Source organism: Oreochromis niloticus, linkage group LG23 (assembly GCF_001858045.2).
Source record: "Oreochromis niloticus isolate F11D_XX linkage group LG23, O_niloticus_UMD_NMBU, whole genome shotgun sequence".
Taxonomy (NCBI): domain Eukaryota; kingdom Metazoa; phylum Chordata; class Actinopteri; order Cichliformes; family Cichlidae; genus Oreochromis; species Oreochromis niloticus.
Window position 1 is genome coordinate 41,539,507 of NC_031986.2, and position 16,904 is coordinate 41,556,410.

Sequence of the window (16,904 nt, forward strand, 5' to 3'; positions counted from 1 at the left end):
CAATCTAGAAAGTTCCTCAGCTCATTATGTGTTTCTGCTGTTCTGTTTGTGTGTGTGTGTGACTTTGTACTGACCTCTGTTGGAGACCAAGGAACTATACAGATAGAGCTTTACTGGCCAATCATAGTCAACAAACCGCTTAAAGCAGACATTCAGGAAGGGAATGGTGATGTTTAGGCTTAATTCTGTGTTTCTTTATTTGGAAACGTGTTATTTGGAGACTGAATGGTTTTCGTTACAGGAAACATTTTACCATTTGTACCTGACCTGGTTCCTGCTCGGTGGGCTGACTGTAGTGTGCCTGTGTGTTTCAGGCCTTTCAGCGGGTGATTGCCAGATTTGTGTTGACTGTTTTCTCATCCATAAAACTAAATGTGTCTCTCAGCACCGGGAGACAAACAGTGTTTCCCATTGTCACATCAGCTGGCATCCTGCATCTGGACAGCATGACGTGGCTTTCTTTTTCACACTGAAAGCAAGGATCTCAGGAAGTGTGTGTGTGTGTGTGTGTCCTGGCTGAAGAACAGAGAAAATGCAATGTTATGCTGTTTGTGTTGTCTTTTTGATGTAGAGGAAAGAATTTCTTGGGAAATATCTGACAGGTAGTGACAGGTAGGCATAAAGTAGGGCCAATGTAAATGGACACCACTGCATATAAGTACACAGATTTAAATGTGTTTTGTCACCATTATTTTTTTAACTGAAACAGGTCCATTTGCATTGCAGATTTAGATATAAATTAAGATGTTAATGGAAGCATAGAAGATAAACTCTACTGTCCTTTAGAGACTCACAACTCTTTCAGTTGAAATTAGTGCAAGCTCTTAAAAGAAAATAAAGTAATGTGGGGGAAAAAATAAGCAGATTGTTGGCTTTTCAAACACAGCAGCTGCACAACATTAAGCTCAGATTCAGTGTTAACCTGCCCAGGTGTACAGTAAGCTGCAGTGGTCATTTTGTGGAGAGATTTGAGGTCAGTGACCTTGTCTGTCCTTGACTACTGTGTGTGGGCGTGGGTCTGTGGATGGCCAGTTGGTGGTTAAATAAAGGCCGTTAGTTGTCAAAGCTCTTTGGCCCTCATCATGCCCCTGCAACCCCGATCTGATCCCCCACCCATCACCACAGGTCTTCCATCCCCCAGTGAGGAGCGGGCTGCTGGTTGGCCCAGGTTTTATCTGCTATTATCTGTCAGATGTTATGCACCTGTGAGCCTGGCTGCCCCTCTGCATGACGGGCGGCTTTGGTCGCTCGTCCAATCCCAGCGGCTCCCCGCTGTCTGTTACAGCTGCAATGAAAAGTTCTCTGGCTGCCTCCGTCTCTGTCTGACAGCTGCCCTGGAGGAAAGGGTAAGAGAAGCACAGGGAAGAGGAGGAAAAGGGGGGAAAATACCATTAAGATGAGCTGTATTCCCACAGACCAAAGCCTGCCCACCAGCCATGTGCTGCAGCTCACCTGGCTGCCAGATAAGTGGAGATTAGAGGAGAGGAGAAGGTGGAAAAGGTATTAGAGGCATAAGAAAAATTCTCTCTGAAACCCGGGGACAGCCTTGATACTTTTAGGATTTCTTGTGTCGTGCCTGACATTTGATGCCGACGCAGAAAGGGCACAGAGGCAGACAGTCCATGCTGCTATTACACAGATAGGCCAATCTGCACTCTTTCATATATTTCTGCTTGTTTGTTCCCTGTAGTCTATTGTTCGACTTGTTGCTGCAACTGTATAAATTACAGTTTAGCGAGTTTCCTATCTAGTTAGCAGAGAATAACAGTCTGGTGACACTGGCGGGATCAATGCAGGTCCACAGCAGGAGGCAGAGTGGCCCTAATGAACTGAATTGACTGGTGCTGAAATATGATCAGTATTTCTCTGGTGGTCATTATGTTCCTCATGAAGAAGATCAATGTCTCCTGGGTGAATCACTGAGTCTGCACAGCATGAAGGCGAGGCCTGCACTGATACCATTCTAAATACTTAATGAAGGATTTATTCACAATAAGCTTTGCCACCGCATGTGTTTGTGCTCCACACACGTCTTTCTTATTTCTGTCTTGCTTTCAGTCAAAGGTCTGTTTTTCAGGCCCCGCAGCATTAGTAACTGATGTCCTTGTATGAGACTGCGCTGTTCATTTCATGGGCTATCACTTTTTAAATTGGTGAATGCCTTCTTCATGGTTGATTAGTAATTCATGCAGAGCTAATTAAGAGGCATAATAAGAGAAAGCCTGGTGAGATGATTCAAACCAAAATAGGAAAATGGTTTTACCCCGGACAGTAAACAGTTGTGATTGATTGTAGCAGTGCGTTGACCATAAAAGACGTTCATGCCTCTCTGAACCCGTCATCGTGGAACCGCACATCCATATCTTCATTTTGCTTGGGGCTACCCCCATCTTGGAGTTTATTTCCACAAAGTTACCTTAATGATCCCTGGCTGCCTAATGCCTGGCATTGTCACTTTGCTGATTGTGGTGTCTGTATGCTGTGGCTGCCCTGCCAACAATCATCACGCACACACCTGTATCAGCATCTGTCCAACCTGCAGACAGGCACAGGTGTTGCCTTTAGATTGGCTGTCGACGTGCACTAAAGTTACTGCGCACACTTTTTTTCCTATCTTCTGCTCTTTTTCTCTGTGCGTTTGTGTGTCGCACATGCAAACGCACACACGCGGGGCTGTAAACTTTAACTGTCCGTCCATCTGTCCGTTCGTCTTTGGGAACTCTTTATGATTCCAGGCGCAACACTTCAATGATGACGTGTGTGCCCACAGTCTAATTCCATCATCAGCATCATTACTGCTATTATCCCGTGTCTCCCTTTAATGCAGGCTAATGGATGACCAATAAAGATAGATGAGCCTGGCAGTGTGGAGCTAATAGGCAGGACATGATGTCTGGCTTCTGTCCTGACTCGAGTCTTTAGCCGATCAAATTCCCCCACAGATAAAATATTGCTAAAATATTATCTTGAGTTATTCCTCCGCTTTAATGAATCGCTGTAGCTCCAGCTAATTAGCGTGCCAATAGTTTAGGATAAATCAGAACAGATTTTCTGGGCTTGACTAATTGTTAAAAAAAGGAGCATTATGGATTTATTAAATAAATAGCAGCTGTGAATTTATTTTCTAACGGTTAAAACTCAACAATGAGCACAGAGCATTTCACTTTAAACTGTTTTTATTTAACACCATTTTCGGTGTGTAGAGGTCATTTCAGACCTAGATTAGAGGGCTTCTCGGTGGTAATAGCTTGCAGATATTCCTTGAAGCTCCTCGGCCCATGTATTTCTGTTTATACATAGAAAGAGAAGTTGCATAATCACATAATTATATATGCTAGAGTTTGTTTATTTTGATAAATATCCCAGTCCCGCTCTTTGTCCTTTGTAGTGATAATTTAAACATATTATTTCGTCCTTCTCCAGTCCTCTTACTCTAATAAATTAGAATATTTAAAATTATACAATAATAACTGCTTGGGTGGCTTTAATTTTTTTTTCTTTTGTTCCATATTGTTGCAAAATCCACTAGAAATCGTAGAAAAACAGATCATATGTGAAGTAGTAATCAATACTGAAGAAACTTCATAATCAGTCAGCGGTTCATTGGGGTAAAAAAGTGGATTTAGTTTGTAGGTTTTATATAAATTGCACACGCCATCCTTACAGACTATACTTATGGTATAAATACTATGTTATCATATTTATTTTTGAATAAAATATTTGTACATAAAAAATGCATTATAGCAAGCAGTTTAATTTTATCAAGGAGCTAAAAAATCTGTAAAGTTGATTAGAGATACCACAGATAATTCAACAATGCAGAGCAATGATGGTGAAGTGGAAGACTAGTGAACATAAAAGAGAATATATTCCTTCAATTTCACTGTGTTCATAGATGCAGTGCAGTAAAGTGAAAAATATTTGCCCCCTTCTTGGTTTATTTTTGTGCATATTTGTCACATTTAAGCTTATTTTCTTTAATATTGTTGAATCATGAACACTGACATTAACTGAGGCAAGCAAGGACCTGCAGTTCTTTAGATGTAGTTCTGGGTTCTTTTGTGGCCTCATGGATGAGTAGTTGAGTTATTTTCATTCACCACTGTTTCAAATTTCCTCGATTTGTCGGTAACGGCTTTCACCGTGGTTCTCTGAATTCCCAAAACCCTAGAAATGTCTTCGTAACCCCTTCCAGACTGATGGATTTCAGTGACTTTGTTTCTCATCTCTTCTTCAGTTTCTTTAGATCCTGGCACGATTTGTTTCTTTTTGAGATCTTTTAGCCAAGTTCATTTTGTCAGACAGGTTATATTTAAGGGATTTCTTGATTCAACATGTCTGGCAGTAATCAGACCTAAGTGTGGCTATCGAAAGTGAAATCGGCTTTTAAAAAAGTGTGGTTAATCACAGTTAATCCACGATTTATTCCACGATATATTTCAGTTTACCCCCATGTATGGGTTCCACCTCTGTCAGCCACACTACCAGACTTGACAGATACAATTTCTTTACAACATGTTGCCAAGTTAGACTGTAAAATACTATCTTTAGTATGAAATGACTTCGTCATCTCATAAGCATTTGATATTAACCTAAAGTATACAGGCACATAGTCTTGCCACAGCCACCCTGGGGCGCCTCTGTCAGTGCGCCCCAGGGTGGCTGTGGCTACAATGTAGCTTGCCATCACCAGTGTGTGAATGTGTGTGTGAATGGGTGGATGACTGGTTGTGTAAAGCGCTTTGGGGTCCTTAGGGACTAGTAAAGCGCTGTACAAATACAGGCCATTTACCATTTTACCATTTGTCTTTGAAGCATAAACTAACAAATAATAATACTTCTCTCCAAGCTACAAAGTATATATAAACAATTAATATATTTAACTTTACAAAATCTGGAGTTTAAGTTCCAACTGATAAATTATTTTTTCACTCTTAAATCTTAAATATTTTGTACACAGGCTATTGTTAAATGTGTCAGAGTTCCAACTTTGCCTCAGGATATCAGATATCCTCATCTCAGCTGCTGCTTTTATGTATCTGTCATTCACCACTCAGGTATGTCCCGGTAAATATGAAAATCCTGTATACATGTGTCCACCATTACTTATAAACAGCTTTATCATATTTATTATGATTGTAGTTGCTTATTATTATACTGATAAGGAACTTACCAGATGGACTCCAACTAAACTTGTTTCATACTCTTCACTAAATACTAATTTAAAGGCGGTTTTGAGTTTGGTGTTTGCGTGCAGTGTTTTCTCACGATGCAGTGCACGAAGGAAGCAGAGGAGATTCTCACAGCTGGCAATAATGAAAACAAATTCAAGTTGTTTATCCTCACTGATATCTTCAAATTAAGGTTGTGATAACAGAGCACTACATAAACACAAACTGTTACATTTTGCTCCCTATCAGAGAGGTGCCACTCTCCCTATTACAAGTTAGAGTACAATAAAAGATGATTTTCAAGATGTTATTTCAACCCAGAGCAAAGGAAGATTTAAAGTAAGATCTCATCTTAGTTGAGTATATTTCTCCTAGGCAAAAGTGAGCTCAATAGAATATCAGAATTAGATTTTCACCACTTTCTCGAGCTTCTTAATTTCAACTCCTGAGAAACGGCTTTCCTCTCATCTCAGGCTTATCCCAGTGTAAGATTCTAAAATGCTTTTTTTCCCTCCCTCATTGCACTGATCTGTCTGATCTGTATTTGTCTGAAATAATCAACTTTTAAGATAACAGTACAATCCAAAAGCATACTTGATAGACTTATAAATGAGCTTCCATAGTAACAGAAATTTGTCACAGTGATCAAATTCAAATCGTGTAGTATGCTTTATCTGTTCACACTTCTAAGAACTATATATAAAATCATTTTTTTATTGATGTATCAGAAATCTAATTATGCTTGTGTGTCATATTTTTTTTATTACCAATTTAAAGTACACATCTGCTGGAATGGTCTTAATAATATTTATTTTAAATTTAAATGAAAGATGTAAAACTTCAGTTTTCATTTATCATTCTCACATTTTTTTCAGCAGTATTGACACCAAACAGTTCATCAAATATACATACATTGTGGAAGCCTGTGCTGAAAAGAAAAGAACAAGGGACAATGTTTCCCTGCCTGGAACAGAGTTACTGGGGCCTCGCCCTGGAGCCAGGCAAGCAGGGGTGCGAATACTTGTTTCCCCCTTTTTTTGGTGCGTGTACATTTGCCTGCTGGGCAAGAGGGTTGTTTCCCTGTTCCTTAAGGTGGGGAACTAGTCCTATTATTTTCAGGTATGGTCACATAGGCAATGACAGTGAGACCTTGTGGGGTGTGATCTTAGGAATGGCCTGTCAGATCTGAATCTGAGTGGTGTTACATTGCTGGATTTCTGTGATAATCATAGTTTGTCCAAAACAAACACATGCACTTGGCATTAAGGCAAGCTCTGTGGCAGGTCAATAATCAGTTTTGTAGTGATATAACTGGAGCTGTAGCAGCACGTCTTAGACACTGCGATGTACAGAGTAGCGAAACTGTCAACTGATCACCACCTGGTGGTGAGTTTGGTCAGGGAGTAGGGGAAGATCCTGGACAGGCCTGGTGTTCCAGTACATAAAGCGAGGGTACATGAGGTCCCGGTCCTTGAGTTCTTCAACTCCCACCTCCAGCAGAACATCAACAGCATTCTGCAACAGGCTGGGGGGACTGAATACAAATGAACCGTGCACCTCCACTGCTGAGCTACCTTTATGGAGCTGTGACCATAAGGTGGTTGGTGCAGGTGGTGGACCCTTGAAGTGAAGGGAGTCAAGATGAAGGAGTCCTATCAGACTTGGTTATATGGGATAGTAGATGCAACTGAAGGGAATCAACAGAATGTCGCATTGACAATACCTGAATCAAAAACTTAGGTATGGAAGGTATTCAGAGAGGTCATAGAACAAGACATCAGATGCCTTAGAAGGAAGAAAGCAGTGAGAATCAGAATCAGAGAGACTTTATTTATCCCCAAGGGGCAATTAAGAGAATGTAGTGCTGTTGACTTGAAATGAGGACAGGCCAGGCAGTGGAAGGAATACTTTGAGGACCGCCTCAATCCCACTAACATGCCTTACATAGAGGAAGCAGTCTGGTGATGAGGGGATGACTTGAGGTTACTGTGGTAGCTAAACAACTCCTCAGTGGCAGAGCTTCTCGTCGTGGAACTCTGTTAATTGTGCTAACAGTCCGTCCAAGAAATCTGTGCTAGAGACTTAGTAAGGGAAATTTTATTTGTGTTACTTAGCACTAATTAGCAGGTATCTGTCTCTGTGCAGCACACTCATAGAGAACATGGATGCACCTTGTTAATGTGCAACTTCCCAGAATAAGTTACTAATTTAGCTGCCACCTTATTGTACAAATATCATCACTTCTGGCTACAAAAAAACAAGATGACAATGTTTTTATTTGTCAAATTTAGGGTTCGGAACAGCACATACGAAGGCCGTCACTGTGACTTCAATCAACAATGAGTAATGGGGCTTTAACACACTTCTTTCACCCCAACCGGTCGCAGCAGATGGCCGCCCCTCCCTGAGCCTGGTTCTGCCGGAGGTTTCTTCCTGTTAAAAGGGAGTTTTTCCTTCCCACTGTCGCCAAAGTGCTTGCTCATAGGGGGTCATATGATTGTTGGGTTTTTCTCTGTATTTATTATTGTGCTATCTACTGTACAATATAAAGCGCCTTGAGGCGACTTTTGTTGTGATTTGGCGCTATATAAATAAAATTGAATTGAATTGAATTGAAATTGAATTGATGTAGCACTTTAACGCTTGCTGCTGGGTCCAGCACACAGTTCAATCCCAGATTACCCCAGAGCAGAAGGTGGAGGCGAAGCATAGCTGGAGTTTCCAAAACTTTCAGTGGGTATCTGTGTTTTCTATGCATCCTTTGTTCTTTACCTCAAGAGTTTTAAAAGATTCATAAAGCTATTAGCACACAACAAATCTAAGGTCCATTTAAACAAGGCGCCAATTTACAATAGGCTATGTAACTGTCAAAACCAGAGTTATAATAGTTTTTTAGGTTTTGTTTTTATTTGCTTTTAAATTTCATTTTCAGTTTAGTTTAATTTTAGTTTCAAGAGTGGGTACGCCCACTTCAGTTTCCCAAATATAATTCTGTTCATGTGGATGAAGTGTTTTCAGTGGGAGAAACGTCTCATCACTCATTCAAGTGACTTCTTCAGTTTTTGGGGGATTTTCTTTACCTGGATGATTGAGTTTTATGTTTGTGAATTTGATAACTGGAGAACGAGGCTGCATAGGAGTTTGAAACTGATACCGTGGGTGTTTCTCCCCTAAACCTCTGATGCATTTGAATCTGTTCCCTTCATCACACGGGGTCACCACAGCGGGCAGCTCCACATGTTTGATTTGGTGAATTTTTACACTGACACATCCCCAAAGGAATTTTTGTCTCCTCCAAGGATGTTTTACTTGTGAGGCAAATATGTAATCACTACACTATGGAGCCAGCAACGATATAATTTATTTACTTTAGGCACAAGATATAAACTTTTCATGCATTTTACCATCCTGCCTGCTGACCAGCTGAATGGAATGGATCCTTTCTGTTGGCTGCACAGGCAGTCACTGCAGTACACAGCGGTCAACATTCACATTTGTTGACCCTTTGAACGTTGACCACTGTGTCCGCAAGAGCTCCCGAGTTGTGCGCAGCACAGCGCTTGCACTTTGCACTGTGCAGCAGCAGACCATTGTACCCCCACACGGGTTTCAGCATGAAGTGCATCCCGTGTTCCATGTAAAAGCACCTTGACTCGTCCAAACCACATTCATGGAAGGCTTTCATTAATTACACGTGTTACCACAGTGAAACAGAAACAGAGTGAAGCATCATGCTCAGCTCTGCATAATATGTATTTGATGCCATAGTTAGACATATCTGAGATCTATATGTCGGAGATCTTTTTCTCATACTTATCTGTTTACCAGGCTGTACGGTTGTGTTTCTTTTGTTATTCCTAAACCAGACAAGAACATTTGTCTTAAATTAGTTTATGAAAGACAGAATTCAGAATCTAATAAGCTCCAGATGTGAAAAGGATCATCGGGTGGGGTTGGGGGCTGGGGGGAGTACTGTAGGCAGCAATTTTTTTCTTCTAGAAAGAAAAAAATATTTGGATGATGTAGCTGTTGTTGCTGATGATGCTTGCTTGTTATCAGAAGGTGAAAAAAGTAAAAACACCTGTGTAGGTTGACCATGGTAGTGTGTGCTTTTATATATTTAGAACTAAATCAATACGGTGTTGTACATTTATTGGGTGTGCAATATATTGGTAATTGAGACTGGCAACAGTTGCAATAAATCTTATTACACCAGTCAGAAACATGACACACATACCGCAAATTCTCAGTTATTGATCTCGTGTTTTAAACCACAGTCTTTAGTGGATCGCTGCATTTGTGTCCCGTTTTATTACTGCTGCACATCTATTTCTTGTGTTTACAGTATTTAAGGTATGCTTATCGTGTCTCTGAACATACTGGAATCTCTGGGGCACCTTTGTTGAAAAAATTGTTTACATTTTCATTTAGCTTCTCCAGGCTGCAGGAATGATATCGTGAGGTTTTAAACACTGGAGATGCTCCAGAAACTGACCCGCCTTATGCTGAAGGGCCCAGCTTCAAGGACGGGAGAGCCACTGAACAGAAGCTCAGATTAACAATAATCCCCTGTTCAACTTGTTGAGAACTTGCTCAAATCTCTTGTCTATCACTTCCATTCCTGTTATATTTTGCCAGGTGTGCCAGACTGCTCCACTTACTGTAGACACGCAAGATGCCTCTGCCTCAGCCTCAGCCTTCTAAATAACTGTCGGTCCATTCGCTTTAAAATGTGGAAGAATTCAGCTTTTGTAAATGTATAAGGAATGTGTTCAGCTTTGACAGTTCAGCTTATGGATTCTTCACAGAAAAGTGAAACGAGCTGGTCTCTCAAATCAATAACTGGCAGATGTAACTCTGCACTGAAAAGAGTTTCAAATGCTGCTCCAATAACTGCAACAAAATGAGAGGCGACGTAATATGTTTTTCAGAGTTATTGTCGTTGCTTTGTTTGTTTGGAAATGTTCTTGTATACATCAACAGACTCAGGGACGGGTCACACAGGAGAGTGAACAAACATCACGGGGAAGCTGGCATTTGAAAGAGGCCTAATCATAACTAAACTAAATGCCTGAAACTATGAAATGAAATATCAGACGTGTGGGGGGGAAAAAAGCCTCTATATAGTTCTGCATCAGTTACTTTTCAATTACAGCAGCCCAAGCAGAACGAAATTGTTAGTGTCATTTATCGACTGTGGTGCCCTCCATTAGAGTACCAACTGAGAGAAATCCATCCTGTTGTATAACCACCTGGCTGTCTTACAATAACAAAGAGTTCATTTCTGTCAGCTGGCCTTAAGTGTTTTGGGTGTTATACAAGGAACAGATGAGAAGTATACACCAGGAAACGCAGGAAAGCACACAGAGACCAGTAAAGTCTAACCAAGCAGGTAATCATCTTGATGGCTTTTCTGAAACAGTTAGAAGACAGAGTGAAATGCCAGGGGTGCCTAAATGAATGAGATGACAAATCATAAAAAGTTACAAATATTTTAAATATAAATATTTATTTGAGCAATTTTAAAATTAACAAATAATAATAATAATAATAATAGTTCTTTTAAATACCTTCGCACCCGAGCACTTTCTAACAGCACAGTTAATATCATGTCTATTACTTATGCCTTGATGATCTACCCTGGTGATGTGGACCAGGCAAGAGTAGCCGAGCGCAGACAACATCCCCAACCCCCCCTATGTGTATATTTTTTTAATACTTTGTGAGGAAAAACTGTCAACCATATCCAAAGTGCAGGACCAAAGAGAAGTAAATAATGTATGCTTTTATTAGATTCTTTGAAGACGATATGTGCTACGCGTTACCCGTTTCAAATGTGGACGATTTCAGACCTCTGCACAAAACAGATTTTGATAATCAGAAGGTGTATCTGGTTCACAGAACTGAAGAGAATGGCAGCGCAGGCCAGCCGTGCGAAGCACAGATCCTTGCCCTTGCAGGTAAGTTGTCCTCCTAACGCAGGAGATTTTCTCTTTTTTAACGCTTCTTTTCTCCGTCTGACCAAGTAACGCTGATGTGCGCGAAACTCAGGAATGTGTCAAACCAAGTGTTTTCTTTTTCTTTTTTTTGACCCGATCTGTCAGGACGTGATCAGCTGGAATCTGACACCGATAGCAACAACAACGTCCTCGGCTGTGGCTAGCTAGATATGCTAGTTAGATATGCTAAGATAAGTTTGGTATGTAGTCATACCTTGTTGTCGGTGTTTTATATGTTCTTTACACTTACGGCGCCGTGTCTCTTAAGTTACCCCTCTTGTTTGGGTTGGGTAGTATTGGTTGTGTCGCTAAATACGTGGCATGTAACGTTAGCGACTCACAACGGTTGTTTACAACATGAAGCTAACGCTTGCTAGCTTGGTTTGTATTCGTTCCGTGTTAGCATGCTACTGCCGACGTACAGACGCAAGGCTGTCACCGTGTTATAAACATATTTGACAGCCGGTGACTGATCTGTCATTATTTTTGAGGCTCTCAAATGTAGTTGAGATGCCAATCCGGGAGCTTTGGTGGGCTGCAGTCTGCATGTTAGCTTTCTTATCGGCAGATTTGTGCCACAGAGGGGTTGCGGTGCTGCAGTCGTTGCAGACTACATACAGCAACCTGTCAGTAACATGTCAGCATCGCAGCCGTTTCATGTAGGTTTATCGTGCAAATGTGATTAAGTGTGCAGGCGAAATGCTTTTGCTCGTGTTTATTTGGAGTTGTAGAAATGTTTGCTCACGGTCGTTTTCTATGCACGATCTTTAGCTACATCACTAATCCCTGAGTCTGATCTGTCTGAGCTGGGAGATCGGTACAATGTCGCCAGCCCAGGACCATTTGTACCGCAGTCCTCTGACATGCTTACATTCCTACTTCATTTAATGCTAAAGTTGCCTTGATGAGGCAGAATGGAGAAGCTAACCAATACAGATGAGAGCACTTCCGTAGATACTTTGAAAATTCATGCAACTTTTTGGGGACTTTTACGAGTTTATTCTTGCTTCTATTTCCGGGGCTCACAGATACAGTAGAAGAATTTGAAGACAGTATAACACAAAAGAAGATGAAAATTCCCAAGATGTCCACGAAGAATTCAGGAAACTCCATCGAGAACAATTTTGGAGAGGAAAGAATGCCACTCAGGCATAAAAAGGTAGGAAGATCAGAGGTTGTTGTGCATTGCAGCAAACATATGTGTCTGCTGCAATGCACACATAATGCATCATTTATACAGTCAATCATGTGATTGACTGTATAAATGATCTAAATCAAAAGGTGTTTAGACTTGTTTATGTTAGTAGTATCATGATAGTCTATCACACTGGTTCGTGACATGCATTTGAGGAACCTTTACATTAAAACTAATTGCATTAAATATCATCTTTCAAATACAAAAATTACTCAGAGAAAACCCAAAAAAGTTAAGTAGTGAAAAAAGGCCACATCAACGCTTCAAGTATGGGAGCATGTATAACTTCACATGTAAATTTTTTGCAGCGATGCTCTGATATCTAAATATATCTATCAATGATACGTCACATTTTCATAAACTTGGCCGACACCCCAAATCCCCCACACTATTTTTACCATATGCTGGATTAACACAAATTCAGCACTCTGGACAGCTGCCCTTTCACAGACAAATCCTCTGAGCGGCTCATCAAAGAACTCTGTGACTCCTGTCCTCCCATTTCCTATTGAGATTCGCATGTCAAAACAAACAGTTTGAAGTCTGTCTGTCGTGTCATTTCAGACAGATTTGTGGTTTTACGTAATATTTTTCTTCTGTTTTGAGTGGCGTCAGTCACATATTTAGTCAGAGTCACAGCAAAGAATTTTACACAATACTGTCTTGATGCACGCTCAATCGTCTGGGTAAGAAAATCCCAGAAAATAAATTATTTTCTTCTGGAGTCAGCGTTTTTAAAGTTGAGACTGAAGAAGTCGATTGGATGAGTGATGAAGCGTGTCTCCTAATGGAAACACTACGTCCAGATGAACAGAATCGACTTTGTGGGAATACTTGTACATGTAAATAAATATTTTAACAGGCCTAACACCAGAGTTCTTAAAGTCCATGACATATTTTTTTTAAATATAGCTCAGATTTCATTTTGCCAACCTATTTCCTCTCTAAATTGAGTTATTACTCTCCTCAGGCCCTGTCACAGGACCATGGACGCCCCCTTTCTAACTCATCCAAAAGCCTAGCGGCGGTAGTGGCTCGCCTAGAGAGAAATGCAGCCAGCTCCTGTATGGAGGGCGAGGAGGACCTGGATGAGGACCGGCTGGCTGAGGTGGGAGAGGATGCAGATGACGAAGATGATGATATGGAGGCAGAGCATCAGCGACATCATCACCAGCAGCAACAGCAGCATTTGGCGGTGGACACGGATTGTGTGCCTGAGGTGGCTGCCGCCGTTGTTCCCAGAGTTCTGTACGAGGAGCTGGTTCACAGCTACAGGCAGCAGGAGGAGGAGATGAGGAGGCTGCAGCAGGAGTTGGAGAGAACCCGTAGACAGTTGGTGCAGCAAGCCAAGAAGCTCAAGGAATATGGCAGCTTGCTGACAGAAGTCAAAGAACTGAGGGACTTCAACAGGAGACTGCAAGACGTACTTCTCATGAGACTGGGCAGCGGTGAGAGACCAGGAGCACCCACACACAAGCAAACACACCAGTTACCAGTACCACAAAGTTGATTAGTGAACTTTAACCTCGTCAGTTATTAAAGAAAACGTTTATATTTAAAATGAATACATATATAGTAAGAAAACTGACAAGTGAAGTGTTTCTTATACAGAAACATCTGAAGAGCAATAAGGCCGCAATTTGAGTGGAAGGAGATTAGCAGCAAGCGTGAGGATAGATATTAAATTTATTGTTCACTTTATGTCCACACAGCACAATCATTTTACCATCTCTCTCCTGACAAGGTCTGGATGACAAATGCCGACAATAATTTTTTCGCAATTATGTGCAAAAAAAAAAAAAAAGTGTAAAGATGAATGTCTGTGAAGGTTCTCTCATCCGAGAAGCTTCTTCAGTTCTGAACTGAAGAAGCTTCTCGGATGAGAGAACACCTACACAGATGTTTTTCTCGGATGGTGATGATGACGATGGCTGAGTGTCAGTCAGTTAATCTGCTTAAGAACTGATTCTTTTATAAAACGAGGGTCCTACCTGTTGACCTTCATTGATGAGTTATAGGTGTCTTTAAGTTTGATTTTTGTTACTGTATATGGGTGCCATAAATGTGCACATTCTATTATTGTCGCTGTTGCTGCTAGATCGCCATTGCAACTAACTGATCACGTTGTTTATTGCCACATGACACAAAACCTAACACATTGTTACGATTCCAAAAGATGGTTGAGCGATATGCCATAGCGCTGATTTACAATAAGGTAAATCAAGATAAGCCCTTACAATATTAGAGAAAGAACCAGACGATCCTCTTTGAGCAAGCACTTGGTGAGGGCGGGAAGGAAGAACACCCTTTTAACTGGAAGACACCTCTGGTTCAGGGAGGGGCAGCCGTCTATTGCGAACAGTTGGATGTGAGGAAAGAGGAAAAGAGAGACAAGGACAAAGCACGAGTGGAAAACCACGTTTTGATTTCACACAAGGCTTGAACCCCAGTCTGCTGGGTGAGGCTGATGTGTTTGACCCATTCATCCAACAGTACCTTGTCCCTCTTTTGCTTCTCCCACCACCCACTAAGTATTTATTATGTCTTTCTCTCACAGTACAAAAGCTCTAAAGTCCTAACAAAGTGATGATCCTGGACTAATGTTATTTTGATTTAGGAATATTAGACACACAGTTATATCAGATAAGCCTAAAGAAAAGCACTAAGCTTAAATTTAAATCAGATACAGTATGTATAACCCAGTGTCCCATACAGATTGATCATAATTACCATAACAGGACTGGTTTCTGCCAGAATCAGGATAAGATAAAAACTGAAGAAACCTTTGGGGAATGATGTATACATGTGGAGAGAGATTATAATCCAAAGGGATTTTAACAGGTCCATTGCTGAAGTGGTAAATCCAGTACTGGAAGTTGAATAAAATGCACTGTGGTTGTGTGATTAAAAGTGGTGTCGTTGCAGTGCACAGTGCTGTACATACTCGAGCTCTGCCAGATGCTGGTCTTAACCTCAGACCCCCTGCAGATCTGAACAGAGGCGCCCAGCTACTGGCTAGACCATCTAATGGACAGGCTAAAGATTAAAGCACCCTGGGGTGCTGTCAGGCAGTGGATGGAGTGCGTTGACCGATATTAAAACTCATCAGCTACATTGGAGCTTAGCGTGGCCAGCCACCAAGCCAGCTTAGTTACTGGGCTAAAATAACTGCCTGTCACAAGGCACAGGGAAGCCTGTGCCTAAGGCGCATAGCAAGCAAACAAGCAGGTGGGCACTGTTCCAGCGGTGAAGGCAAAAAACCCTCACACTGTACTACTGTAAGAATTCAGGTGCTAGTAGCTGTTTACACCTAGCATTTATTCCCTCGTTCCCACTGTATTTTAGAATGTTTTAGTTTTGCCAAGTTGCGTTAAGTGAAAACAGAGGTTTATTGTTGCTTTTATCTCCATAATTGTTAACGTCTCCTTTATCTCCTAGAGCCTATGCATGACAATGGCACCCAGACAATCAAGGCTGAAGTGGTTGAACCTATTGTTGAGGCCCAGGAGACATGCAGAGAAGAAGCCAACACCAGCTCCAGCTACTCACCCTCACCTAGAACAGTATACACCTGCAATGACGGCAAGGTATGTTTCTCTGAACTAAGAATTGCTGCGTATTTAATTGCATTTCCAGTTTTCCATTTTCGCTCCAACTAGTACACGAACAAAACCTTTATTATTAATTTGTGTAATTTCTTGTCTGTGCTGTTTCATGGCTGTATAAATCTGTCTTTTCATGCTGACATTAATTCTTTAAAGCAAAGTGAAAACAAGAGGATCTTGTGCACGAAAATTCAAACTGATGTCATAAAAGTGATTGCAAGGCTGTTAGCATAGTCCAGTTAATTTCATGTTTTCTAATGTAGGAAAAAGAATTGCTCTTAAAGTTCACTCAGTAGTCAACAGGCCTGTTTTTTTTCAATTATTTTTGCATATATTGAAGTGAACTTCTAATTTATAGTGTAGAGCAGAAAGGGTACTAGAACGCTGACTATGATGGTATCTTAATAACCAATTTTGAGAGCTTTGAATCATTTGGTCCCCTTTCATTTTTCCTTGTGGGTGGCTGTGAACAGTATCCTGATTTTACAGGAAGTGCTGTGTTTCCTCTTAACACCCGTGAACCTGGGAACATGCTGTCATAGTTGATCAGTCCTTTCCCCTAGCTGCCCTACCCTTGCAGGTAAACAAGGTTGAGAAGATTATTATTGTTCCTGCAAGCGCAGCCAGCATCATCGGTGTTTATTAGCCTGTTAGGGTTCTTTACTGCCCCCACTGCTGTAACTCAACCAGCGTCCTGTCGCTGATGACAGGAGGGGAATTGGTAGTACAAGCTCTGGGGCCTGCAGCCACTTCAAGCGTGAAGAACACTTGCAAATTAGAACTGTCCTACATGAGGGACCCCATATTAATTATTTGCACAAGAGGAATTTAAAGTGACTGGCAGGTTAACCCTACTGAGAGTGCGCTGGAAAGGGTGGGGAGGGGTGGTGGAAAAAGAAGAAAAAGAAGAGGCTTTTTCTATCTCGAGGGCAGC

The 16,904-nt window shown here is 41.2% G+C and overlaps 1 protein-coding gene across 7 annotated transcripts in view; it reads left to right on the forward strand.

Annotated features, from left to right (window-relative positions):
* Nucleotides 1-16,904, forward strand: part of agbl4 (AGBL carboxypeptidase 4) — a 331,146-nt gene that overhangs the window by 230,765 nt on the left and 83,477 nt on the right. For 2 of the 7 annotated variants that reach the window (XM_025902945.1, XM_019351390.2), the window contains 3 exons: nt 11,073-11,131; nt 13,336-13,813; nt 15,804-15,952. The exons of 1 other annotated variant lie outside the window; for it this stretch is intronic. In XM_025902945.1, coding sequence (XP_025758730.1) covers nt 11,073-11,131; nt 13,336-13,813; nt 15,804-15,952 — 686 coding nt within the window. Of the gene's footprint in view, nt 1-10,825; nt 11,132-11,220; nt 11,371-12,198; nt 12,330-13,335; nt 13,814-15,803; nt 15,953-16,904 lie in introns of those variants that run through there. 4 more of the 7 variants (XM_025902948.1, XM_005479009.4, XM_019351391.2 and 1 more) reach the window with 4 other exon arrangements.